Source organism: Bombina bombina, chromosome 3 (genome assembly GCF_027579735.1).
Source record: "Bombina bombina isolate aBomBom1 chromosome 3, aBomBom1.pri, whole genome shotgun sequence".
NCBI classification, from domain to species: Eukaryota; Metazoa; Chordata; class Amphibia; order Anura; family Bombinatoridae; genus Bombina; species Bombina bombina.
In genome coordinates this window covers 503,903,561-503,929,705 of record NC_069501.1, presented here as the reverse complement: position 1 = coordinate 503,929,705, position 26,145 = coordinate 503,903,561, and the positions used below count along the sequence as shown (strand labels likewise).

Genomic DNA, 26,145 nt, shown 5'->3' with positions numbered 1-26,145 from the left:
TCATGGGGGCATATTTATCAAAGTGCGAGCGGACATGATACAATGTAGCGTATCATGTCCGCTACACATCGATAAATGCAGACAGCATACGCTGTCAGCATTTATCATTGCACAAGCAGTTCACCAGAACTGCTTGTACAATACCGCCCCCTGCAGTTTGTGGCCAATCGGCCGCTAGCAGGGGGTGTCAATCAACCCTATCATATTTTATAGGGTTGATTTCTGTCCACCGCCTCAGAGCAGGCGGACAAGTTATGGAGCAGCGGTCTTGATAATTCGGCCCCATGGGACGTTCCTGAAGCAATGGAGCTAAAGATTGTGCTGGTCAGTTGCCCTAATTTTCTGGAGCATCTTCTGAGTCTGTGGCCTCCAAACCCACAACCCCCAGTAGGTGCCCCCGAGGGCCTGTTGTATCGCAGCAACATGTCTGTGTTGTACACTGGGACTGCTCTTTGGAACATATATACTTCAAGAGCAACTCTTATCTACACTTCCACTATATACTGCTCACTTGTAATACTTTGGGTGCTGCTTCTTTATGCACAGGAGCCGCTTCTTCTTTAAAATGGCAGCCGAGGATCAATTTATGCTAAAAGCAAAAGAAAAACTTTTAACCCATCTCTAGGTAAAATCGATCTCTCGACTGAACGTGCACTACAAGTTGCCTAAGGCAGACTGGCAACAGAGCTCTGTGCCTATAGGTGAGGATGTGCTGCTGATAACGGAGGGGGAGAAAGACGAATCCTCAGATCATGATGACTGGCTGAGAACTGTCGCTAAAGACGGAACAGAAAGCTCTGGATGAAAAGGGACTGAAAATGGTGAATGGGGTTTTGCTGGCGTTGCAAATTCCCACCTTAACCAACGCCCTGTAACACTGAAGTCCAACAACTATTTCTACTGTCTCACTCAACCTGGTCTGTAATTCTAAAGATATAAGGTCTGATTTAGTATAAGATTTCCATAGTTTTTACTCAAGTTAACTAGGGAGTATTAGTCAGATGCCACCTATTTGTATCTCCTTGCTAGATATAAGTGTATTATTAGTGGACAGTTTGTTTACCCTCTTTGTATAAGTGGCTATAGGTACTTGGTAATTGATGATTTTAGCATTTATACCAGGTGCTATTCTCATGGCCATAGTATTGAGTAGTTTTTAAAGGTTTAATATCCCAGAGAAACCTACATTATTTATTGTCGAGTCTTTCACTTAACTACAGTTTGCCCCCTCCTTATATTCTAGAGGTTATATTTACTTATTCTGCCTCGTGTTAGGAAATTATGTTTTAGGAGGATGAATAATTACATAATGCTGATATGCGCACAGCCTTAGCGTTTCATCTAATATCCTTATACTGTTAGGGGGATAATCAATTGAACTCTATAACAGGCCTTAACCCTTTGAGTGCTAAGCTGAATTTTTAATTTTTTATCTTTTTACATAAAACATTTCTTAACTTTTTTTTTTAAAGATCCCCAAGACTCATACCATTGGAAAGGTTAGGCGATTACCTTTCCAACGATGGGTCTTGGGGGTCTGTAGCTGCTTAGATGCCCGAGATAGATCCTTATACTTTGCATTGTCCATTTTAAATAAAGTTGAGCGGTGACGTCATCACGCGGTGACGTCATCATGCGTGACGTCACAACGCAAAACGTGAAGCCCCGTCACTATACAGGCCGATTGCCGGGGTAGGAGCAGGTGGAAGCCTCCAGATCTTCCTCAAGGTGGGAGAGTGCTAGCGACGGCTCTGAGTCGTCGTTAGCACCTGAGTGAGACAATTTGCGACGGCTCTGAGCCGTCGTTAGCACTCAAGAGGGTCGTTAGCACTCAAGAAAAAAATGTTTCTTTCATGATTCAGATAGATAGAGTATGCAACTTTAATTAACCTTCCAATGGTTCTTTGTTCTCTTGGTATCTTTTGTTGAAAAGATGGGATGTATACTTGGGTGCCAGCCCATTTCTGGAGCACTATATGTCAGCAGTTTTGCAAGAATGTTATCCATATGCAAGAGCGCTAGATGGCAGCACTTTTTTCCTGCCATATAGTGCTCCAGATGCCTATCTAGGTATCTCTTCAAAAAAGAATACCATGGGAATGAAGCAAATGGAAGTAAATTAGAAACTTTGTGTAAAATTGTTGGGTTTCATATCCCTTTTAAGTGGTCTGCTATTCTTTTTTTATATACATTGCAGCATTAGAATTAAAGCAAACTCCCCACACTAGGAGTCTTCAACTTTCTTATACCGTTTTACATATTAACTGTTTAAATTGTAAAAATTGTAAAATGTCACTAGCTTTGTTTAAAGGGACATTAAACACTACATACATGCTAGATAGAATGATGCATTCAAAGAAAAGATTAGTCCATGACTAACATGTAGATGTATTTTTTAAAGTTTCATTAGTTGTTTAAAAAGTGACAAAATAAGTGTAAAGTTTTAGTGTCTATAAAACACTGGGAGCTGCCATGTTGTAACTTGTGTTACCTTCTCTGCTGTGGCCAATTAGGGACAGTTATACATAGGTCATTAGAGTGTGCAGCCAATGGTTGTGCTGGATTTAACAGTGTTCTGCACTTCCATTTCTAACAGGAACTGAAAAGCTCACAAATTCAGAATGGAATTACAGGCAAAGAGGACAAAATAAATAATGAAAGTATATTGCAGAGTTGTTTTATTATATACAATTTATCATTTTATATTACCATCTCAAAGTGTTTAATGTTCCTTTAATTTTATCATGGTCCAGCGGGAGGGGAGATTTTGTTTTGCTGTCTAATTTAGATATATATTTTTTATGCAGAATGTTGTTTTTTCCCGTTAAAGGGACATAAAATTCTCATAGAACATACAACTTTTAACAACTTTCTCATATACTTCTATTAAATTTTCTTCATTTTTTTATTACCCTTTGTTGAAAAGCTGGGATGTAAGTTCAGGAGTGTGCACGTGTCTGCAGCACTATATGGCAGCAGTTTGCAACAATGTTATACATAAGCAAGAGCACTAGATGGCAGCACTATTTCCCGTCATGAGTGCTCCAGAAATGTGCACTCTACCTATCTAGATATCTCTTTAACAAAGAACAACCTGAGAATGTAGCAAATTTGATAATAGAAGTAAATTAGAAACTTTTTTTTTTTTTTTTTTAAAACACAATTTATGCTTACCTGATAAATTTATTTCTCTTGTGGTGTATCCAGTCCACGGATCATCCATTACTTGTGGGATATTCTCCTTCCCAACAGGAAGTTGCAAGAGGACACCCACAGCAGAGCTGCTATATAGCTCCTCCCCTAACTGCCATATCCAGTCATTCGACCGAAACAAGCCGAGAAAGGAGAAACCATAGGGTGCAGTGGTGACTGTAGTTTAATCTAAAATTTTGACCTGCCTTAAAATGACAGGGCGGGCCGTGGACTGGATACACCACAAGAGATAACCCCTTAATGCAAAAAACATAATTTATGTAAGAACCTGACCTATGTATTAATTACGGAGTCAGAGAAACCTCTATGACTGAGAATCAAGCGTTCAATCTCCATACCTTCAAATTTAATGATTTGAGATCCTGATGGAAAAAAGGACCTTGCGATAGAAGGTCTGGTCTTAACGGAAGAGTCCACGGTTGGCAAGTAGCCATCCGGACAAGATCCGCATACCAAAACCTGTGAGGCCATGCTGGAGCCACCAGCAGAACAAACGAACGCTCCTTTAGAATCTTGGAAATCACTCTTGGAAGAAGAACTATAGGCGGAAAGATATAAGCAGGATGATACTTCCAAGGAAGTGACAATGCATCCACTGCTTCCGCCTGAGGATCCCTGGATCTGGACAGATACCTGGGAAGCTTCTTGTTTAGATGAGAAGCCATCAGATCTATTTCTGGAAGTCCCCACATTTGAACAATCTGAAGAAATACCTCTGGGTGAAGAGACCATTCGCCCGGATGTAACGTTTGGCGACTGAGATAATCCGCTTCCCAATTGTCTATACCTGGGATATGAACCTCAGAAATTAGACAGGAGCTGGATTCCGCCCATACCAGTATTCGAGATACTTCTTTCATAGCCAGAGGACTGTGAGTCCCTCCTTGATGATTGACATATGCCACGGTTGTGACATTGTCCGTCTGAAAACAAATGAACGACTCTCTCTTTAGAAGAGGCCACGACTTTAGAGCTCTGAAAATTGCACGGAGTTCAAAAATGTTGATTGGTAATCTCGCCTCCTGAGATTCCCAAACCCCTTGTACTGTCAGAGACCCCCAAACAGCTCCTCAACCTGTCAGACTTGCATCTGTTGAGATCACAGTCCAGGTCGGAAGAACAAAAGAAGCCCCCTGAACTAAACGATGGTGGTCTGTCCACCACGTCAGAGAGTGTCGTACAATCGGTTTTAAAGATATTAATTGAGATATCTTTGTATAATCCCTGCACCACTGGTTCAGCATACAGAGCTGAAGAGGTCGCATGTGAAAACGAGCAAAGGGGATCGCGTCCGATGCAGCAGTCATAAGACCTAGAATTTCCATGCATAAGGCTACCGAAGGGAATGATTGAGACTGAAGGTTTCGACAAGCTGAAACCAATTTCAGACGTCTCTTGTCCGTCAGAGACAGAGTCATGGACACTGAATCTATCTGGAAACCTAAAAAGGTTACCCTTGTCTGAGGAATCAATGAACTCTTTGGTAAATTGATCCTCCAACCATGTTCTCGAAGAAACGATACAAGTCGATTCGTATGAGATTCTGCTAAATGTGAAGACTGAGCAAGTACCAAGATATCGTCCAAATAAGGAAATACCACAATACCCTGTTCTCTGATTACAGATAGAAGGGCACGAGAACCTTTGTAAAAATCCTTGGAGCTGTTGCTAGGCCAAACGGCAGAGCCACAAACTGGTAATGCTTGTCTAGGAAAGAGAATCTCAGAAACTGATAGTGATCTGGATGAATCGGAATATGCAGATATGCATCTTGTAAATCTATTGTGGACATATAATGCCCTTGCTGAACAAAAGGCAGAATAGTCCTTATAGTTACCATTTTGAATGTTGGTATCCTTACATAACGATTCAATATTTTTAAATCCAGAACTGGCCTGAAGGAATTCTCCTTCTTTGGTACAATGAAGAGATTTGAGTAAAACCCCAGCCCCTGTTCCAGAACTGGAACTGGCATAATTACTCCAGCCAACTCTAGATCTGAAACACATTTCAGAAATGCTTGAGCCTTCACTGGATTTATTGGGACACGGGAAAGAAAAAATCTTCTTGCAGGAGGCCTTATCTTGAAGCCTATTCTGTACCCTTGTGAAACAATGTTCTGGATCCAAAGATTGTGAATCGAATTGATCCAAATTTCTTTGAAAAATCGTAATCTGCCCCCTACCAGCTGGGCTGGAATGAGGGCCGCACCTTCATGTGGACTTGGGAGCTGGCTTTGGCTTTCTAAAAGGCTTGGATTTATTCCAGACTGGAGATGGTTTCCAAACTGATACCGCTCCTGTAGGGGAAGGATCAGGCTTTTGTTCCTTATTGTGACGAAAGGAACGAAAACGATTAGCAGACCTAAATTTACCTTTAGATTTTTTATCCTGTGGTAAAAAAGTTCCTTTCCCCCCCAGTAACAGTTGAAATAATAGAGTCCAACTGTGAACCAAACAATTTATTACACTGGAAAGAAAGGGAAAGCAAAGTTGACTTAGAAGACATATCAGCATTCCAAGTTTTAAGCCACAAAGCTCTTCTAGCTAAAATAGCTAAAGACATATACCTCCTAACATCAACCCTAATGATATCAAAGATGGCATCACAAATAAAGTTATTAGCATGTTGAAGAAGATTAACAATGCTATGAGTATTATGATCTGTTACTTGTTGTGCTAAAGCTTCCAACCAGAAAGTTGAGGCTGCAGCAACATCCGCCAAAGATATAGCAGGTCTAAGAAGATTACCTGAACATAAGTAAGCTTTTCTTAGAAAGGATTCAATTTTCCTATCTAAAGGATCCTTAAAGGAAGTACTATCTGCCGTAGGAATAGTAGTACGTTTAGCAAGAGTAGAGATAGCCCCATCAACTTTAGGAATTTTGTCCCAAAACTCTAATCTGTCAGATGGCACAGGATATAATTGCTTAAACCGTTTAGAAGGAGTAAATGAATTGCCCAAATTATTCCATTCCCTGGAAATTACTTCAGAAATAGCATCAGGGACGGGAAAAACCTCTGGAATAACTACAGGAGGTTTAAAAACCGTATTCAAACGTTTAGATTTAGTATCAAGAGGACCAGATTCCTCTATTTCTAATGCAATTAAGACTTCTTTAAGCAAAGAACGAATAAATTCCATTTTAAATAAATATGAAGATTTATCAGTATCAACCTCTGAAACAGAATCCCCTGAACCAGAGGAATCATTATCAGAATCAGAATGATGATGTTCATTTAAAAATTCATCTGAAAAATGAGAAGTTTTAAAAGACCTTTTACGTTTACTAGAAGGAGGAATAACAGACATAGCCTTCTTAATAGATTTAGAAACAAAATCTCTTATGTTAACAGGAACACCCTGAATATTAGATGTTGATGGAACAGCAACAGGTAATGGAACATTACTAAAGGAAATATTATCTGCATTAACAAGTTTGTCATGACATTCATTACAAACAACAGCCGGAGGAACAGATACCACAAGTTTACAACAAATACACTTAACTTTGGTAGATCCAGCATCAGGCAGCAATTTTCCAGAAGTATCTTCTGATTCAGGGTCAATCTGAGACATCTTGCAATATGTAATAGAAAAAACAACATATAAAGCAAAATTGATCAAATTCCTTAAAAGACAGTTTCAGGAATGGGAAAAAATGCCAATGAACAAGCTTCTAGCAACCAGAAGCAATAAACAATGAGACTTAAATAATGTGGAGACAATAATGACGCCCATATTTTTTAGCGCCAAAAGACGCCCACATTATTTGGCGCCTAAATGCTTAAAGCGCCAAAAATGACGCCACATCCGGTAACGCAGACATTTTTGGCGCAAAAACGTCAAAAAAAAAAAAAAGACGCAACTTCCGGCGACAAGTATGACGCCGGAAATGACAAAGAAAATTTTTGCGCCAAAAAAGTCTGCGCCAAGAATTGCCCAACCATAGCTTAGAGTGTCACAAAAATAAGACTTACTTACCCCAGGACACTCATCTACATGTAGTAGAAAGCCAAACCAGTACTGAAACGAGAATCAGTAGAGGTAATGGTATATATAAGAGTATATTGTCGATCTGAAAAGGGAGGTAAGAGATGAATCTCTACGACCGATAACAGAGAACCTATGAAATAGACCCCGTAGAAGGAGATCATTGAATTCAAATAGGCAATACTCTCTTCACATACCTCTGACATTCACTGCACACTGAGCGGAAAACCGGGCTCCAACCTGCTGCGAAGCGCATATCAACGAAGAATCTAGCACAAACTTACTTCACCACCTCCATGGGAGGCAAAGTTTGTAAAACTGATTTGTGGGTGTGGTGAGGGGTGTATTTATAGGCATTTTGAGGTTTGGGAAACTTTGCCCCTCCTGGTAGGAATGTATATCCCATACGTCACTAGCTCATGGACTCTTGCTAATTTCATGAAAGAAAACGGATCAAAAAAACGAAATAAACGTTTTTTAAACAGTCACAACAACTGCCACAGCTCTACTGTGGCCCTACCTTCCTCAATAAACGACTTTTGAAGCCTTTAGAGCCCTTCAGAGATGTCCTATAGCATGCAGGGGACTGCTGAGGGAAGCTGAATGTCTCTGTCTGTAATTTTAACTGCGCAAAAAAGCGCTAAAATAGGCCCCTCCCACTCATACTACAACAGTGGAAAGCCTCAGGAAACTGTTTCTAGGCAAAAATCAAGCCAGCCATGTGGAAAAAACTAGGCCCCAATAAAGTTTTATCACCAAAGCATATATAAAAACGATTAAACATGCCAGCAAACGTTTTATATTGCCATTTTATAAGAGTATATATCTCTGATAGTAAGCCTGATACAAGTCGCTATTAAATCACTGTAATTAGGCTTAACTTACATTAATCCGGTATCAGCAGCATTTTCTAGTCCCTAGAAAAACTTAAAACTGCACATACCTCATAGCAGGATAACCTGCACGCCATTCTCCCTCTGAAGTTACCTCACTCCTCAGACATATGTGAGAACAGCAGTGGATCTTAGTTACAAGCTGCTAAGATCATAGAAAACGCAGGCAGATTCTTCTTCTAAATACTGCCTGAGATAAAATAGTACAACTCCGGTACTATTTGAAAACAACAAACTTTTGATTGAAGAAAAAACGAACTATATTTTACCACTCTCCTCTTACTACCTCCATCTTTGTTGAGAGTTGCAAGAGAATGACTGGATATGGCAGTTAGGGAAGGAGCTATATAGCAGCTCTGCTGTGGGTGTCCTCTTGCAACTTCCTGTTGGGAAGGAGAATATCCCACAAGTAATGGATGATCCGTGGACTGGATACACCTTACAAGAGAAAAAAGCTACGGTGAATCAGGCGCTATAGTTAACTCCCAGAGATAATATTTGTCATCAAAGCCTGTGTCTATTCTTGCACTTCTTACTTGTTAGTTACAGTATATATTACAATGAGCTAGTCTTCTATAACTTGATTCTATGTATGCACTCAATGAGGCCCATTTATCAAGTTCCGAATGGAGCTTGAGGGCCCGTGTTTCTGGCAAGTCTTCAGACTTTAGACCGCTGCTCCATAACCTGTCCACCTGCTCTGAGGAGGCAGACAGAGATCGCCACAATTCAATCCGAACGAGTACGATCGGGTTGACTGACACCCCCTGCTGGCGATTGGCCGCAAATCTGCAGGGGGTGGCGTTGCACCAGCCGCTCTTGCAATGCTGAATACGGAGAGCGTATTGCTCTCCGCATTCAGCGAGGTCTGTCGGACCTGATCCAAACTGTCGGATCAGGTCCGACAGACCTTTGATAAATAGGCCTCATAGTGTAATTAGGCTATATAATATTATTAATTCCCAAGAGTAAGGTCTCATGGACTCTCACAATCATTAGAAAGGATAATTGATCGCAAATCAAAAGGGGAGACATTTTTAAAGCTAAACTGTGAACTGTCCCTTTAAGAACCTCATTTGTAGGCTTGAAAAGTTTGCACATTTCAGGAAGTCCAAAGGTGGACTCTTTTATACTTATTGTGTTGCCTTTATTTGCATTTACCTGTTTTAAAAGGTCACAACTGTACCATGGTTAATTATCTCATTTACGTTTGAAAATAATCGCTGGCAGGAAATCCATACAATTCTTAAATTAACACTGGCATGTGTTACTGGTAGATCCCACTATAGCCAAGTTTGTTGGAGACACCCCACTAATGACACCAAAAAGAGCTCCAAATTTAAAAGATATGCTAGCACACAGTCATCTGAAATCAACAAACAGTGGCATTTGGCTGACAAGTAGAAAGAAAAATGGGAATTTTAAATGCACACACTGTTCACTATGTGAAAATATGATGACTGGAGAGATTTTTTGTGATAAATCTGGAATATCTCACAAAGTAAAGGGACATATTACATGTAAAAGTGAGGGGGGTTGTAAATATGGTATCCTGTAATTGCCCTATGTACTATACAGGAAAAACATATAGGGTACTAAAAGGAAAGAATAAAGGAGCATAAACGTGATATAAAAAATAAATGTATAAAAAAATAGCAGTGTGGCAAGACATTTTTTTGAAATAAAATTCAAGCAACCAGGAAATTTTGAGATTTAGAGGTTTGGAACTAGTAGATATAAAAAGCAGGGCAGGTAATTTAGATCAAATACTTTTACAAAAAAAAAGTAAATGGATTTTCAATTTAAAAAGTTTAAAACCAGCAGGACTTAATGAGGAATTAAACTTTGGTTCTTTTCTAGGAGATTAAAAATTCCAGACACTTCTCCATATTTAAATACCCCCATGTGTATGCAAATTTGCAATATCTCAAGGCAAAACCATACCATTTAATAGAATGTCTGCACTGTAAAAATTGCAAATAATCATGTAATGCCATGTTCCCCTTTAAGATTTAAAATTCTACAAGTAACTTGCTAGAATTTTATCAGCACTGATGTCACCTTGCAAGTACATAAATGTATATAATGTAAATAATAAGTATATAAATCAACTTTTTAATGGGTACACCATAGTAAATAACTTGGCAAATTGTGTTTATAACAATGTTTCTATATTTCACCATGGGTGCAAAACCAAAAAGAAAGGCTGGGCATCCTGTTTAAATGCATGGAGGTAATACTCCAATAGTAAATGAGCCGGAAGAAGCCTGTATGAAGCACAGGTGAAACGCGCATAGCGTTCAAATGTCGGCGGTGTTAGCAGCTGAATACCGCCGATTTAACGCAGTCTGCATACCAGTGTGGGACGTAACTTCCGAAGGCATGCTGGTCACCTATGTGCCTTTGAGACAATTGGAAGTTACTCACAGCCGACCCAGTAACGGAACACTATGGGAGACTAACAGCAAACAGCCCATGACCTATGGTGGAGTGCAGGTAGTTACAGCCTAACATAACACTTCTAAAGGTAACCACTTTAATTTCCCTATGAATAAAAGGGATAGCAAACCCCAAAATTTTCTTTTATGATTCAGATAGAACATACAATTAAAAAAAAAAATTTTTTAATTCTATCATCAAATTTTCTTCATTCTCTTGTTATCCATTGCTAAAGGGACCGCATTGCATAACTGTCAGGAAGCTGAAAATATCTATTTAGCCAATCACATGAGACAAATGTGTGCAGGCACCAATTAGCAGCAGCTCCCACTAGTGTATAATATGTGCATATTCATTTTTTATCAAGGGATACTAACAGAACAAAGCACATTTGAAAATAGAAGTGAAGTTAAAAGTGCCTTAAAATGACATGATCTGAATCATGCAAGTTTAAATTTGATTTTCATATCCCTTTAACATTAACCTGGATATTCTGAGAATCGGAGGGTTGAATTTTCATGGGAAGAAGGGTTATGGTATATATGTCTGTGCTACTCCTGCACTATAAATCACAACACTACTATTGGCTACCAATAAATGTGGATTACAAATAAACATCCCAAGGGGTGTTGCTACTCTTGAACTGTGGGTCTGATAAATGGATATTATTGAACAAACTGTCCGCTGTGTTATCAATACTATTGATTCTTATGATGCACCTATACTCTGCCCCACACTGCTGCAGCCTGTGTGCTCTTTATGTTGCCATTTATGTATAATTAAATATTTAATATCTGCGTTTGCTTTTTCGCTTCTATACTTTTGGTTTTATTATATACTTAATGAGTAACAGTCTGGTGCTGGCTAAATAGTGGCCTATCTTCTTTGTATATAATGATATATATAATGATATATATATATATATATATATATATATATATATATATATATATAATAAATGAGTTTACGGTATAATGCACATTAATGTTACATTGTACAGACATGTACTGTATATACCCATAGTGCCCCAGCTCAAATATATGAATAATTCATTTACAACTTTTGCTCATCTTTTGGAAGTGAAAAGGTTAATGCCACGGATGTAAATTGATATTATTTTACACTGTACAATGGTAGTGTGAAAAGGTATTGCAGGGGTTGCTGCCAGCCTCTAAAACCAACTGACCCATGTCAAAAACTAGAATTTAGATACCACCTTGGTGAACTGCAGTCTTTTATTCCCACGTTGCAAGGTAGGGTCTACAGGAAATATTTTTTAATAAGAATCTATTATCTACTCCCAAATTCATATTTATTATAACACCGTGTTTTGATAACTGAAAATACAAAGTTTAACTACAGGGTCTGGTTTGTTTCTGATGCCCATCACAATAAATATCATGAAAGCAACAAGAAGGTGGTCTTTGATCATCAATAGCAGTGTCTAGTTCAAGTTCATAGTTTATTTAAAGAAAAGAATATAATTCTACTGATGCAAGAACTTGCTTCAATATCCAAATAAAAAAACAAGTAGAAGCAATAAACATAGTTAGGAGTACAAAATGGAGTAGACCAAGACTTCTCTAGTTTCCTACCACTCCAGTTGAGTAGGAAGCTACTTACCCATTCAAATGTAATCTTAGTTTTATATACTGAGTATGTATTTTTGCAGACAAGCAACAATTGATCCGATTCATCCAAAGCAAAGAGTTACTGCGTAAATACAACTGTTTGTGTTCTACAGAACTATAAGCTAAAAATGATTCCTTACCACTAATTTGTTTGTCACTTTAGCAGAAACAAAGCCGAATGCTAGAATATAAAGACACGGGTGTTTCTCAAACAGCTGGACAGCAGATTTCTTGTAGATCATGGTGGCCAAAATGATGACGGATCCAATATGCAGCATAGGAGACAGAACACTTGTTCCCTACAAAAGTAAAGATAATAAAACATAATCAGTTAATAGATTCATAATTCTAAAATAATTATTTTAAGATGGCATAATAGACATTGAAATAATCTTTTAATATTTTATATTTTACATTGCTTTTTATATATATTTTTTTTTATTAAGTTTAAACAAGCTTTAACTAGACGTGCATTGGGATTGCTTGTGGCATTCTGCTCTTTTCGGAGCCGGATTTATTCTTGTGAGAGTTCAACACACTAAGATATTATATTTGCACAGAACTTAGCGTGTTGAACTTTCACAAGAATAAATACGGCACCGAAAATAGCCGATTGTCAGAAACTGCCACCTTCCTGATTTGGATCCTAACGAAGGATCCAAATGCACACGTCTAGTTTTAACCAATATAGTAATAATAACATCAATAAAAACAGTGGTGGACCAATAGATCAACAACATCGCATGTTCAGCGATAAAAGGGATCCACTTATCTTTAGATAACTGATTAATTGTACCAGAACTAAGGAGGCAGGCTGATTGTACCATACATTATTGGTCCCTATTGCCCAACCACCTGTCTTTTTGAGGTATCAGTACAAATATGGCTATATATGAGCACAGCTTGACAATAAAAGAAACCAGGCTGCACTGTGCACATTTGCTCCTCTGTGGACAAACTTATAATTACACATAAGGTCTTGTCTAACTCTGCCCCGTTGAGGTCTGGTTCTCTCTCTTGCACCTTCTAAGTCTCAATTTTAAACATTCCCTTCACTTGGAGTCTACCCTAACTTTTGGTCAGGCATACTCAAACAGGCAAACATAGTAATTCGATTTACTTCCGCCATGACTACTCCATACATTATCCAAGGTTCCCACAAGGAAAAAAATGTATATTTCTATCTAACTTATAATTATAGTTATGTTTTCTCCCCGCACTATACTCCGCCCTATGCGAGTGCACTATAGCTGTTATAAGTTCGGTTCCATCAGATCCTAGTTTATGCACTGCTGTGAGCGTTCCGTAATTTGCCAAAAGTTTAAAAAGTATTATTATGCTGTTTTATGAATCTGTCTTTCTTCACATACATTTTTTATTATAAATGTATAATTGTGCCGTCTTGTCTCTGTGAGGTTCTCCAGTCGTTTACAGTGCCCTTTAAAGTCTCCTTTTTTATTATCTGATTTACTGTTAAAGGGACATTATACACTAATTTTTTCTTTGCATATATGTTTTGTAGATGATCTATTTATATAGCTCATAACGTTTTTTGTTTTTTTTTAATGTATATTTTTGCTTATTTTTAAATAAAATTGCTCTGATTTTCAGACTCCTAACCAAGCCCCAAAGTTTTATTTGAATACCGTCAGCTACCTTCTCCAGCTTGCTCCTGTTTGTGTAAAGGGTCTTTTCATATGCAAAAGAAGGGGGAGGGGGGAGTGTCTTATTTTAACTACTGTTAAATGCATTTTATTTGTCTATATTGTTTTTTAAAGAATTGAGCATTCTGGAACTGTCCTAACATTGTGAATATGGATCCTTTAGAGGGTATATCCTCTGATATTGCTATTCCTTTGGAATGTGTATTATGCAAAATTGTCGCTGTTATACTTCCTGCACAATTTTGCTATTCTTGTATGGATCACCTGATGCTTATCTGGCCTCTAAAGGAATTTGTTCTCCCTTTGTTTGCTCCGTACAAGGAATTTGTCAAACTTTGCTTCAGGATTTAAAGGGACACTGAACCCACATTTTTTTCTTTTGTGACTTTTCCTATGCAATTTTAAGCAACTTTCTAATTTATTCCGATTATAAAATTTTCTTCATTCTCCTGGTATCTTTATTTGAAATGCAAGAATGTAAGTTTAGATGACGGCCCATTTTTGGTGAACAACCTGGGTTGTTCTTGCTGATTGGTGGCTAAATTCACCCACCAATAAACAAGTGTTGTCCAGGGTCTGAACCAAAAAACAGCTTAGAGGCCTTTTTTCAAATAAAGATAGCAAGAGAACGAAGAATTGATAATAGGAGTAAATTAAAAAGTTGCTTAAATCTGCATGCGCTATCTGAAACACAAAAGAAAAAAATTGGGTTCAGTGTCCCTTTAAGGATTTTGTGCACTCTATTATTTCAGAAATGTTGGTGCCTATGACTCCTCCAAGCAAACGCAAAAATCTGAAAGTACTTTTGGATTTATCATCTCTTTTTGTATCGCTAAAGGTTAGGTCAAAAAAGAAAATTTTTCAACATTCAGATTGTTTCCCCAGACCACTCTTCTGAGGGTGAATATTTTTTCTGATGATTAGGGGTCCTTCTCAGAACAAGACCCAGGTTCATCTACTTTCCTGGTCACACTGGTACTAAAAAAACAGTTTTTTGTACGTTAGGAGTTCAGGATCCTAAGCCGACTGAGGACAAATCAGCAAAGCAATTGGATCTTATTTTCAACCAGCTACTAAAGCTCTTGAAGTTTCTTCAGTTTTTGATGCAATTACGGAGATAATTACTAAGGAATTGTCAAGGCCTAGTATTCCTTATCTGACTTCTCAAGTTAAAAGGAGGTTTCTGTTCCGTCTTCTAATGTAGAACTGTGGGAGACCTTCCCTAAAGTAGACGGATCTATTTCCCTTTACAGGATAGAACCCCATGAACAGGAAATTTGAATTTTTCATAGTAAGATCTTTCAAAAAGCAGGTTTCTTATTCAGACTATCTGTTCATATAGCCTGTGTGGAAGCGGCTTCTACTTTGTGGTGCAACAGTTTTTCTGAACAGATATCTGAAGTCTATTGTTGATGATCTTCAACGGCATCTAGATTTTATTAGTTCGGCTAATGCATTCATCTGTGATGCAATCAATGGCATTATAAAGATTAACGCCAAAAATATGGTGCTAGCGGTTCTAAATGGGCTGAAACCATGGTCAGCTGTCATTGCTTCTAACATCCAGATGTTTAACTCTTTAAAGTAAGAATTGTATTAGTCCTGGTCTTGACGCATTTATTTCTACTGTGTCCAGAGGTATAAGAACTTTGCCCCCTCAGGATAAAAGATCTAAGTTCCTTTCGTCAATTTAGAAACCAAAAATCTTCTTTTTACTTTCATAAGAGTGATTCTTCCAGAACTTCCTGGAAGTCCTTATCCTCTTGAAGTAAATCTAACCAATCAAAGAAGCCCGCCACTTATACCAAAGCATGAAGGTGCTGCCCCTTATCCAATTCTAGTTGGGGGCAGATTACCCCTGGAATTTTTGTTCTAGGTCCCTGGGTATTGAATATCGTTTCCCAGGGATACAGAATAGGCTTTAAATAGGGCCCCCAAGGGGAAGGATTCTTCTGCCCAACATTCCAAAGAACCCTGTAAAAGCTTACACTTTTTTTTTTTTTAAATGTGTTTGGAATCTAGAACTCATGGAAGTGATCCATCCAGTTGCTATAAAAGAACAGGGACAGAGTTACTATTCCATCCTTTTTATACTTTTCAAAAGAGAGGGAAATTCAAGCCTATTTTGAATTTAATGTCCTTAAACAAGTTGCTTACAATTCCAAACTTTAAGATGGAAACAGTCAGAACTATTTTTCCTCCTATTTATTTTTTCTGGTTTAACATTTTTATTGAAAATTACAGGGTTTATGCATTATCATATCAGATCAAAATGCAGAACGACAATATTTCGAAAGATAGTAAGGTGTGGGTCTTCTTGCCATTATTTAGTTTACATCAGTTTATACAATCATTTCAACATGTTCATCACATTTCTGCTTTTAAATCTTCCTTTAAATACAGGTTTGCACACACAAAAAATATTCATCATAACTTATTCTAGCATAAGCTTACTTATACTCCTGAGAAACATAGAGCTACTATATTAAATAAACGGTATCATTCAAGTATTAAATATACGGAGTATTCAAAAAGAAAAGGAAAAAAATAAATAATCAAAAGCAGAGACAAAATAAAACAAAACATAAACTCCACTTAAATTGTATATTGTGATTAAACCCTGTTACTCTCTATTGGGGTCAAGGCAAAAAGAAAGTTGTAGAGCTTGTCTCTCTACTTCTATAAAGTCCTCACACATAACTATACTCAGAATAGCAATAACAGCAACTATAAGGAAAAAAAATAAACAAAAATCTCTAAACATCTCTCCTTCTCTGGTCTCCTCCCCCTTTCCCCATCTCCTCCAGCTATCTGTGTGCGTAATTTGATCTAGATTAAATTCTCTGAAGTAGTTTATCCACATATTTACATGAAGTAAACGGGTCAAGAAACTGCGCTTGCGTAGTATTTTCATATGTTTTAAAAAGATTAAGCCATTTGTTACAATATTTTTTGATATTCTGGTCAGATCCCACGGAGCAATCGAATTGTTCCATTACAGCTTGTTTCATCATTAGATTAATTAGATTATGTATTAAAGATTTTTTTTTTATTCTTCCAGTTTTTTAAATGTCAAGTATCTCCCACCCAAAATTGTACAATTGATAAAGCGTGTATTGATCTGTCTCAGAGTATCGAAATCAAGCAGTAAAAAAATATGCTGTTTCCAGAGCATGTGTATTAGATTGGCATTAGTGTTTGAGCACCGAGGACAATAGTGAGTTATATTAGGGAACCATTTATTTAAAGAAGCAGGCACGATATATACCCTATTAATTAAAAATGACTTTTTCGCCAGCTTGCCGCTAACGTAGCTTTTACCACTTTTTGAATACTTCTAATATTAGCTTTTTAATCCATCTCTGGTATTTCTGGTTGCCAGTTTAATACTAACCTCTGTAGATTTAAATCTCCAGAGTTGTTCAATATCAGGTTAAGGCAATAACTGATTGAATGGATAGCTGCGGTATACAGAATAAGACCAGACTGTATCCCTGAGTGTATCCATACACAATTTGGCCTCTTAATAATTTCGTTGAACCAGTGACGTGTTTGTAAATATGCATAGATTAAATTGTTGCTTTAAATCTGCAAATGAGAGAATACTAGAAAGATCTGGATCTTTTAACTGATAAATATATTTTAACCCTATATTGGCTCAAATTTTACCATTTTTATTATACACTCCTTCAATAAAATATGGGTTTCCAACAATAGGTAAACGATTAGAGATCGTGGGATCAGCATTTAATAATTTACATATAGCATACCAAGCTTTAATAATTGTATATATAGAAATGTGTTTCTTCACCTTTTTGGTAGTTTCCCTAGGTGACAAGGTAATAAATGCTTGTAGAGAGTATGGAGATACTATAATTTCCTCAGCTGCTATTGATGCAATATAATTACCTTGTGTAAGCCAATCTAGTGCCACTTTCCCTAAGAAAATATTATTGCAAATTTTTAGAGAAGGAAAAGCGAGCCCTCCCATATGTTTAGGCTGCATTAACTTATTCAATGCTATATTTCTACGTCCTTTCCTCCATAGAAAGAGCCTAAAAATTTTATGTACCGCACCAATATCTTTTTTGGGCATAAGGACCAGAATATTATGCTTAAGATATAAAAATTTGGGAATTGTTATTTTTATTAGATTGATTTTAGTGGCCAGAGATAATGGGAATCTCGACCAGTTCTTGTTTTAATTTATTAATAATAGGAGTATAATTAATTTTATACCATTGATTAGGGTTACCACATACATTAATGCCAAGATAGGTATATCGAGTATGTATATTCCTTTTAAGATCTTGAAAAATCCAAAAAAGTTCGGATTTTAACGCATTAATCTGATAGCCTGAAATAGAGCTAAATATTTGTACTACATCTAATAGCTTAAGAACTTCTAAATTTACATCTTTAATAAATAAAAGAGGAGATTGTCTCCATATAGTAGTAATTTAAACTTATCTTCCCCTATAGAGATTCCTTCTAATATTTCTCTAAGTTTGATTGCTAAGGGCTCAATTGCCATATTGAATAAAAGGGGTGAGATTGGGCATCCTCGACGTGTCCCTTTGGCTAACTCAAAACTGGCTGTCCTTATACCATTTATTAGGAGAGCGGACAATGCTTTACTATATACAGATTTGACAAACTCTGGAAATTGATTTTTGATCCCAAAACGTTCTAGTGCGGTGAATAGGTGATCCCACGTTATGGAATCAAATGCTTTTTGCGCATCGATAGATAGAAAAGCAGAATTTTGTAAGAACCTTTTCTTCCTCTCCTCTTTACAGAGATTCCAGCAAGAATCCAATATTAAAAATACTTTACGTAAATTAACAGAAGGGTTTCGATTAGGCATAAATCCTGTTTGATCTACATTTATCAATGGCTCAATAACTTTTATTAACCTTTTAGCTAGAATACCAGTTAGCAATTTGTAATCAGAATTAAGTAGTAATATGGGCCTATATGAGTCCATAGACTCTGGATTTTTCCCTTTTCTATGAATCAAAGTTACTAGTGATTCAGCAAAATATCGAGACAGAACTATTTTTTCTCTTGTTCAACAAGGCAAATTCATGTCCACCATTGATTTGAGGGATGCCTATCTTCATATCCCAATACACAAGGAACTATTTCTGTATATTAGGTTTGAGGTTCTAGACAAGCATTTTCAGTTTGTGGCTCTTCAGTTTGGTCTGGCTATTGCTTTCAGAATATTCTCAATTTTTTTTTCTGGAACCAGAGCTCAGGGTATTTTGGTAGCTCCATACCTAGACAATATCTTTGTTCATGCTCCATCTCTAGCAATTTCTCATACCAGCCATTTTTTGTTGTTTCTAACATGGTTGAAGAATCAATGTTCCAAAGACCTCTCTTCCTCTCAGACAAGGGTGTCCTGTCTGGGAGTAGTCTTTGACTCTATTTCAAATTACTCTTGCCCTAACAGATAAGAGGAAATTAAGGTTACATTCAGCTTGTGTTAAGCTTCAGTCAAATTCCAAACCCACTGTAGCTCTCTGTACGGAATTATTAGGTATGATGTTTGCTTCATCAGATGTCATTCCATTTTCTTAGTTTTCACATGAGACCTCTTCAACTTTTCATGTTGAGTCAAAAGTACAAGGATTACAATTTTCCCAAAGGATTCTCTTGAATCCTATAACAGGGCGACCTCTTTTGTGATGAATAAATGACCTGTTTATTTCTCTGGGGGCATCTTTCCAGGACAATAATCATGTCAGACGCAAGTCTCTCAAGTTGGGGCTCAGAATGGGGATCCAGGAGAGTGCATGGAATTTGGTCTCTTCTGGAGGCAAGGTTTACTTTTAAATGTCTTGGAAATCAAGGGGGAAAACACAGTTATCCCGCAATAAATCAGGTGTGTCACATTCTTTGATGGGCAGAAAACAATTGCTGCATCATTTTTGTGATTCTTTTTTCCAGGCGTGAACATCTGGGAAGCTAACTTAATTTCATCTCCCAAGGGAATGTTCTTTTCTCTTGGATGTCTTCAATCAGATCAGTCTAGAAAGGCGGTCTTCCCTGCTATTTTGCGAGGTCCAGGGAACCTCGGTGGAGTTTGTGGATGTGCTATCAGCTCCCTGGTCTTTTTTTCTGGCATACTTTTTTCCTCCATCTGTTTTGCTTTAAGGACTGATAAGGCAAATCAATCAAGAGTTATCGTCAGTAAATCTGATAGTTCCAGCTTTGCCTTGCAGAACTTGGTTTGCGGACTTGTCTAGCTTTCCTTCATAGTCTCTGTCTCTACCTTCTATCTCACAGTCCATTTTTCAACTTGACTGTTTAGAGATTGAACGCATAATTATAAAACAGCTAGGTTTCTCAGATGATATAAATAGGAAACCTGCTACTAGAAAGATCTGTCACAAGGTTTTGAAATTTTCCTTATTTGGTATGAAAATCAGGATTTTTATTGCCATTCTTTTAGAATTCTATAATGTTTGTAAGAAGGTTTAGACAAGGGCTTATCTGATAACTCTTTGAAGGGTCATTTTAAGCTCTTTTGGTTCTTTACCACAAGAAAATTGCTAAACTTCCTGATGTTCAGAGTTTTGTTGAGAATTTTGTTAGATTGAAACCAGGGTCTTGCAAGTTTCTTCATTTAAGCCTATGCATTCTATAGACGTTACGTTTTGTCTTGGAAGGTATTATATCTCTTACCGATTTCTTCTGTCAGGAGAATCTGAGTTGTCTGTGTTTTCCTGTAACTCTCCTTATATCCAGTTTCACATCTAGATAAGTTAGTTTTAAGATCTAAATTTTGATTCTTACATTAGGTAGTTTTCTTTCGTCAACCATCAATAGAGAAATTGTGTTTCTCTTTGTCCCAATCCTCTGATTTCAAGACAAAAGGTGTCTAGTTAGAACCTTAAAGTTTTATCTTCATGCTACAAGGGATTTTAGACAATCGTCTAATTTATACATTAATTTTTCAGGTCCACCAAGGTTAAGAAGGCCACGGCCATTACGTTGACTTATTGGTTAGAGCTATTATTTCCAAAGAGTTTCTGGGAGGTGGGAAATTCTCCCTCAAAACATATTTCTGCTCTTTCTACTAGATCAGTTTATTCTTCCTGAGCTTTTAAAATAAGGCTCCTGTAGCACAACTTTGCACAGCAACAACAAGATCACCCCTACATATTTTTTCTAAATTCTACCACTTGGATGTTTTTGCTTCTTTGGTAGGAAAGTCCTCCAGGCAGTATGTTTTTATCCTACGATCATTAAAGGGACACTGTAAGTAAATATTTTCTATGCCTGTTACTAACTAACTACCCCAAATACGCTTTTTATCAATAGCATTTCATTAACATATCTCTACCGTATATCAGAAATTTTGTCTGCAAAATTTAATTGTTTTCCAAACCCACTCAGCGGGTATCCTTTGCTCTGTACCAATCCGTTTACAATACCTAGGTTTCAAAATGGCGCTTTAAACACAAAGTTATTGGTTTAAGTATTTTGAACATGCAGTGCTGAAAATAGTGGGCAGGATAACGTGACATCATCGGCAAATAAAAGATATAACTTTTAGAACGTTATGAAACTTCGTTTTGGAGAAAATATAGGTCAGTAGGTTTTAATTAATGTTTATTAACTTTAATATGTTAGTTGTTTAGCTTAAAAATTATAACCGAAAGTAATCCTTTAATTGTGGACTCCACAGCTCGGGTTTATTTTGAGGTGGTGAGAGTCCACAAGGCCTACCCTATTTCTTTTTATTGTACTTTTTTCTGGGGGCAGTTCTAGTTTTGCACCTCATTCCTCTATGCTGTCATTTCCTACATTTCTACTTCTCTTTACTTGGCTATACTTTAGACTGGCTAATCAGTGAGGTGGGAGGGATAGAGCACTCAGAGTTTTGGGACTCTTTGCCTCCTCCTAGTGGGTCAGGAGTTGAATCCCAGAAGTAATGAACAATGAACTAGAGTAGTAATATAAGGGGTCCAACATTTCAGGAGTCTATTAATTGGGTATGATATTTTATCATATTTCTCTTTAACAGCTTGGGAACAAATGTTTCTTTTAAAACTTGATATATGCAGCTTTCTGTTATTTTATCATAATCTAAAAATTATTTTCCTAGCTTACAGTATAAATATATGGATGAATGTTTTGATATTCATCTAACATTTAGTCATAAAGTACATTGTTATATTTTTATCAAGCATATTAAATATAGGGTAGAAATCTGCTATAGCTCCCTTCAACTGCCTGCTAGACACAGGATCTCTAAGTATGTAGTGAAGGCTGTAAAGTTCGAGCCAATAAGCTCTTGTACCTGATACCTAAATTGGAGGTAGTAAAACCAACCAGAATCATCCCCGCTCTTTGAATTTTTGTCCTCATCAAACATCAGTACTGACTGGTTGTTTAGTTTATCGGCTATTCAATATATGATTCTCTATTTAGCTTTTGATATTTTACTAGGTTAAACATTTTAATGTATTTTAAGTGAGTTTTAGATGCAAAAGTAAGCCGAGTCCTAATGAATTACATAATTTAGATAAACAGATAACTAGATAGAGACAGCCCCTTAAAACATATTTAAACCAGAACTTACGGCAATTGTGGACCCATTCTTCCCAACACCTCCCGTAAAGATGACTCGAAAGTAATTTGTACAGGAGAAAACAGTGCCTGCCACAGTGCACAGAGCTGGAACAAGCTTCACGGGTATGTTCAACACTGGTACCTTACAGTGGAATAAGCAGAGAAGGGGGTGAGTGCACATTTAATGATGGACTTCATGCATGCTATATTAACATGCAATACTAACCATAATTATATATATGTGCTTCTTAGCATTCATTCACACAAATACAACAACTGCATATGAGATTTTTTACATATATACACAAATACATATACACACTCATAGATCTGAGACGTAAAATAATATAAACTATGATTTCCCTTCTGGCTCCTAAACGTTTACAGAGTCTACAAACAGATATACACCTGCACCATTCCAAGGCTCTAATACATAGGTAATCATTTAGCAAGTATTGTCAAACTTAAAAACTTAAGATTTGAATTGTTTTTAGATTATTCAATATACTCAATTTTTTTGGAACTTGAGTGAGAGTAGGGCAAAAAAACACAACAGGAAAGTAAAAATTAAATTAAAAACACAAGAGTAAAATAAGACTTATGTCCTAAATAATATTTAACATTAAAAAGGCAAACTATAGCAAGTTAGCCTGACAAAGTGACTGGGGATCATATAGCAAAGGTTCTGTTACCCCAGGATTTATTTTAAAACTACAACACCCAAACATTGATTCTCAAAAAGACAAAAATTAAAAAATGAAGAAGATACGATAAGTTTCAAAACCATAGTTGGCTGAAAAGTGAATAATTTAATGGATGCTTTAATTTATTTTATATTTATGTATTTATTTACTTATTTTTCCTACCATAGCAAAAACAAAGAAAGCAGTTAAAAAAACAAGTGGCAATGTTCAGCCAGTATAATTAAAGGGACAGGAAACCCCAAAATTTTCTTTCATGCTTTGGATAGAACATACAACTTTTAAACAACTTTCCAATTTACTTCCATTATCAAATTTGCTTTGTTCCCTTGTTATCCTTTGCTGAAGGAACAGCATTGCGCTACTGGTAACAAGATGAACACATCTAGTCAGCCAATCACATGAGACAAATGTGTGCAGGCACCAATCAGCAGCAGCTCCCACTAGGGTATGATATGTGCGTATTCTTTTTCAACAAGGGATACCAAGAGAACGAAGCACATTTGAAAATAGAAGTAAATTTAAAAGTGTCTTAAAATGACATGCTCTATCGGAATCATGCAAGTTTAATTTTTTATCCCTTTAATAGGGCAAACTGAAGAATGGGTCAAAATGCAACTATTAAACCCGAGTGATTTGTTACCAAGAAAATGCTATTAAAAATGGTACATTAAACTAAAAAAATCATTAAAAAAGTAAGCTAAGTAAAACTTTCCATTGTACTTATATTTATTATTTTGCCCACTATTTCTACAATTTCCCTGAGTCTCTTTTCCAGTACCTTCTGCAGAGGCATAATAATTAGACACACAGGGTTCATAAAAAGAAATATTCTAAAGGTGACTGGTGCTGGTAGTATGAAGACACAAATTGTATGGAACAGACAGTTAAAGGGATATGAAACCCAAAAATGTTCTTTTGTGATTCAGACAGAACATTCCATTTAAAAAAAAAAGTTTCCAATTTACTTTTTTTTTTTTATCAAATTTGCTTTGTTCCCATGATATTCTGTGTTGAAGAGATACCTAGGTTGGCATCTGGAGCACTAGATGGCAGGAAATAATGCTGCCCTCTAGTGCTCTTGCAAATGGACATTCTTGCAAAACTGCTGCCATATAGTGCTCCAGAAAGGGGCCGCTGTAAGAATATGACCCTGCTTTTCAACAAAGGATACCAAGAGAACAAAAAAAGATAATAGAAGTAAATTAGAAAGTTGTTTAAAATTGCATGGTCTATCAGAATAAATATGGGGTTTCATATCCCTTTAAATATTTAGGTATTGTGTAAAAGTTTGACAATAATAATACCACTTTAGAAATAACTTTCCTTCTTCTTCATATGATTATTATGCATATCATTAACTGCACAAAGTCAATGTACGCACTCAAGTTGCCAATTTCTTTTTTATATATGGATTTCCAGTGCATGCTGAAAGCAATGTCTGCACATTTAAAAAGGTACATAAAACACCTTGTAATTATAAGACTAATCGATCGGTTGTCTTGCCATAAAATAACATACCAAGTGTGAAAAAATTCTGCTTCATTAACATTGTGGTTTTTTTTCCGATGGCGAAACAGTCTTTACCATTTGCCTTATCTGGACATGTTACTGGAGCAAACAAGGCTGATCACTATCATTTGCATTGTTTTTGCAGCATCTTATCTTATTACCTCTTTGAGACCAGTTAGGGATAGATATGTGGCACGGTTAGGTTTTTGAAGTCTGCAGTATGTACCGCCAATTTTCAGCACCCACAATTTTCAGAGTTAAATTAACTTAAAAGTGGGCAAAATATAAAATAAAAGTATAGTGCAAAGTTTGGTTTTTGTTGGGGGTGGTTTCTACACATAAAACATTTTATATTACAATCTCAAAGTGTTTCATATCTTTTTAAGTAATACAGATGATACTTATGTTAAAACGTGGCTTCCGCAGAAGCACTAACAAACCAGACTTCTACTTACCGATAAATCAGTTTGTTCACACTCAGAACCATAGCAGTATTGGTGGGTAGATAACTTCTCTGAAGTAGGTAGAAACCCCTCTCAGAAGTCTGAGGGATCAGACACCCACCACACCTATATATACCCTTGCCCTTTCTGCTTGAGTTCAAATATAACCAAGCAAGAACCTATTTGAAGATAAAATGGATATAGAGGTATTAATCAAATTGTTGTGTCAAGCAGGGTCTGGGCTGTCCTATGGTTTATACTTCAACTGTAAAGAGAAATTGATTTATTGAGAATTGTGTAACCACGTCTGTACTGATGGATCAGTAACAAAGCTAGATCAAATGAAGGAAAAGGGACACTGAACCAAATGTTTTCTTTCGTGATTTAGACAGAGCATGCACTTTTAAGCAACTTTCTAATTTACTCCTATTATCAATTTTTCTTCGTTCTCTTGCTATCTTTATTTGAAAAAGAAGGCATCTAAGCTAAAGAGCCAGACAATTTTTGGTTTAGACCCTGGACAGCACTTGTTTATTGGTGGATGAAAGTATCCACCAATCAGCACGAACAACCCAGGTTTTCACAAAAATATGACTAGTTATGGACAAAAACAAAGCAGAATAGGATAGATAAACGCCAGGAGAAACGCCTTCTATTGCGCAGCTGATCTACAAAAACATTGGCAGTGCCAAAAGTAATTAAGTAAAGATAAAAACTAGTCTGAACAATAAATATTAAACATTAAATACAAAAATTAAAAGGACTCCCTATGAAACCACATCCAAAGAAAGGAAGGGGGATAAATAAATACCAAGAAATCACATCTGCCATCAAACTTACCAATAATCCAAAGAATAGTGTAGTCCACAGCACTAATATATTTTCTCAATATGCTTTATTCAGACATTTAAAACAGCAACGTTTCATGACCATATGTCACTTAATAAAACATATGGTCACGAAACGTTGCTGTTTTAAATGTCTGAATAAAGCATATTGAGAAAATATATTAGTGCTGTGGACTACACTATTCTTTGGATTATTGGTGGGGTTTGGCAGTTTTACCCCTG

General features: G+C 36.7%; 1 protein-coding gene across 2 annotated transcripts in view; it reads right to left on the bottom strand.

The window, feature by feature from the left end:
* CEPT1 (choline/ethanolamine phosphotransferase 1) overlaps positions 1 to 26,145 on the bottom strand; it is a 178,116-nt gene that overhangs the window by 43,136 nt on the left and 108,835 nt on the right. For both annotated transcript variants that reach the window (XM_053706884.1, XM_053706883.1), the window contains exons 6-7: positions 22,430 to 22,561; positions 12,310 to 12,468 (exon numbers count right to left, since the gene is read on the bottom strand). In XM_053706884.1, the coding sequence (XP_053562859.1) occupies positions 12,310 to 12,468; positions 22,430 to 22,561 (291 nt within the window). The remainder of the gene's footprint in view (positions 1 to 12,309; positions 12,469 to 22,429; positions 22,562 to 26,145) is intronic.